Source organism: Tupaia chinensis, unplaced genomic scaffold, assembly GCF_000334495.1.
Source record: "Tupaia chinensis unplaced genomic scaffold, TupChi_1.0 Scaffold000211_1, whole genome shotgun sequence".
Taxonomy (NCBI): Eukaryota; Metazoa; Chordata; class Mammalia; order Scandentia; family Tupaiidae; genus Tupaia; species Tupaia belangeri.
This window is the reverse complement of record NW_006159686.1, coordinates 835,178-838,104: the sequence shown is the minus strand read 5'-3', so window position 1 is coordinate 838,104 and position 2,927 is coordinate 835,178. Positions and strand designations below refer to the sequence as shown.

At 63.6% G+C, this 2,927-nt stretch overlaps 1 protein-coding gene across 1 annotated transcript in view; it reads left to right on the top strand.

The window, feature by feature from the left end:
• EP400 (E1A binding protein p400) overlaps window positions 1–2,927 on the top strand; it is a 95,534-nt gene that overhangs the window by 17,766 nt on the left and 74,841 nt on the right. The window contains 2 exon segments of the mRNA XM_027771374.1: window positions 1,034–1,174; window positions 2,312–2,554. Coding sequence (XP_027627175.1) covers window positions 1,034–1,174; window positions 2,312–2,554 — 384 coding nt within the window.

Here is a 2,927-nt window from a genome sequence, read left to right as displayed (position 1 = left end):
GGGGGGGGGGGGGGGCAAAGCTGCCTCTCAGAGGCCTTGGGCTGGGAGTGTCGGGTGATGGCTCCTGCTATCTGGAGAGGAGCTGCACCGTGAAGGTCAGCTTCCGAGCCTCAGCCCTTCTGTGGGAGCGTGTCCCTGTGTGTTCTGGGTGGCTCCCAGCTTCCTTCTCTTGCCAGTCTCGCCCAGCCCGTGGAAGCAGGTGCCCCAGGATCCTGGGTGCCGGCCAATGTCCAGGCCCACCCAGGAGCTGAGAAGGCTGAGGGCAGGCGTGGTGGCGGGCAGCACCACCTCCGCTGCTTGGGCTGCCTGGCTCTGGGCTAGCTCCTCAGCTTTCCCGCTGTCCTAGAGGAGGCTCGGGAGGTGTCAACAGGCACCAGGAGGTGGAAACCGCCGGGTGGTGTTTCTGGAACGTCAGGTCCAGAGCCCAGAGCCAGGTGCTTCACGACACCGTGGCGCAGGCTGGCTCAGCTCCCTGTGCTGCCGTAGTGCTGTCTGTCCCAGGCCTGGACTCCCCTGCAGCTCCGTGCTCCACCCCTGCCCTGCCTGCTCGCCGCCCCAGATCTTCTCTCTCACTCTCCTCATTCCGGCAGAGGAAAGCCAAAGCTGCCCTGGGGAGTGGCAAGGTTCCAAGTGTAGAGGGGTCCAGTCAGGGCTTGAGCGTTACAGGAAAACCCAGACTCGGGGTGGACAGGGCTGGGCCTGCCCTGGAGGAGCAGCTCCTGCACTCCCCCCGCCCTGTGCTGCCAGCGAAGTGGGGAGGCCACTCCACTTGGCTGGCTGAGCCCCGCGCTTGGTCCATCTCCACGCAGACCAGGTGCTGACTGCAGTTGCTAGGTGGTCCCCATGTCCCGGCACCCCGCAGGCAGCCACACAGGAGTCTCCATAGGCATTCTCTTCGCTGTCCCAGCGCGCTGAGAGTGGAGATGTGTCTGGCCACGGGTCGTGTGTATTTCAGGCTGAGAAGATGGAAAAGCTGTGTCCATTCTAGCAGGACACCGTGTACGGCCTGACAGCCTTGAACTTCTCTCCGCAGCTTGTCAGAACTGTAGCTCGTCACCATGAGGAGAAGAAGCTCCGTGAGGAGAAAGGGAGGCAGGAGGAGCAGGGCAGGCTGAGACGGATCGCCGCCTCCACTGCCCGGGAAGTGGAGTGCTTCTGGTCCAATATCGAGCAGGTGTTTTGGAGTGGAGAGGCCCCACGTTAGATGGTCTCCGGCCGGTGCGGCTCCCTGCCCAAGGGGGAGCACTGTGGGGTGCCGGAGCCACGCGGGAAGGCTCCGGGTCGCCTCCCAGGTCCCAGAACTCGTGGGCGCGGCTTCCTGCCAGCCTGGAGGTGCAGAGCTGGGGAGGGTGTCTGCCTGTCGGTCATCCGTCTCTCGGGAAATAACTAAAAGGTAAAAGCACGGGCTGATCCGGAGCCTTCTGGTGAGCCAACCTCCCGAAGGCTGCAGGTGGTGCCCGGCCCTGCTGCCCATGCCCCCATGGCACCCGTCCTTGCCTCTGTCCGCCTTGTTCCTGGAGGTCGGCTGAGACCCAGTGCGTGGAGGTGTCCAAAGCCGTGGTGCAGGCCTCTAGGTGGCTCTTCTCGAGTATTTTTAAAACTTGACTTGTGCTGGGCAGAGGGACAGAGACCCCTCTGGGGCGTGCTTGTGCCAGCCCTCTCCTTTCCTCTACCCCTATGGGATCTGGGGTCCGCCTGGTGTACCTGTTTTTGTTTCAAGCAGCCAGGCTGGGATTTGAACCACCGTTGGCCACATGGGACCCGCTCCCTGAGCCACCAGGCCACAGGCATGCCCAGGTTCTGGTTCCGGTCGGTGTCAGTGCAGGTTGCTGTCGGTAGCTTATATCCAGAGCAGCTGCTCGTGTGTGGCCTCTTTATCCATCTCTTCACTTTTTAATTAAAGTGTGTTTTTCTTTACTCGTGATAGAGTGGGGAAGGGAAGGAGGGAGGGAGGGAAGGGCACCCTCTGCGGGGTCTGGCCACGCTGCATTTCCCCTCTCCAGCTTGTAAGATCTTGGGCACTCACATGCGGGCCCAGCGTGGTGCAGCCCGACCGGGCCAGGGGTTCAAGCGGCAGCCACCGCGGGGCACGCGCTTGTCTCGCGCGGTGTTACCGCTGTGCCGCGCTGGCCCACCCGTTTCATGAGTTCTCATCTTACCAGGCAAAAGAAAGTGGCAGGACGTGGGCAGGTACAGGTCCCGGAGACACGTCAGGCGGGCGCGTTGGGGTAGCAGGTGTGGGTGGACGGCTGTTCTGGGGCTGTCACCGCGTCCTTTAACGCGCGCTCAATCGTCCATCCCTTGCATGCAGGTCGTGGAGATAAAACTACAGGTGGAACTAGAAGAGAGAAGGAAGAGGGCCCTGCGCTTGCAGAAGGTCTCCGAGAGAGGTACGCTGCCGCCCCAGGCTGTGCTCTGTGGGGACTCTGCTCCCGAGCCTGCTGGGACTGACCCCACGGCCCTGTCCAGCCACAGTGGCTCCCAAGGCGTGCTAGTGTGCGAGCACCCCGACTCCATCGGCTCAGCGCCTCCGGAGTGGGGCGCCAAGCTGCCCGCAAGACGGGGGATTGCTCTGGGGACATCTGCCACGGGGGGTCCCTCTGTGGGTGCAGGGCTGGCGCCTCCGTGCTGTTCTTCCTTCGTCACCTCTGTCCCACTGTCCTCCTTGTTGGCACTGTGGGATGTGCCAGCTACCGGTGGCAGTGGCTTTCAGACCCACTTGACCCTCAGGGTGCCCCTGTGAGGGGTGGGCACACACCTGTCGTGTTACGGTGTGCAGACAACAGCGGGGCAGACTGCTGGAGGGCCCGGCATGGGAGGGCGCCAGGGCTCGCTGCCTGGAGGGCCCGGCATGGGAGGGCGTCCGGGCTCGCTGCCTGGAGGGCCCGGCATGGGAGGGTGCCAGGGCTCGCTGTCTTTCCATTCCC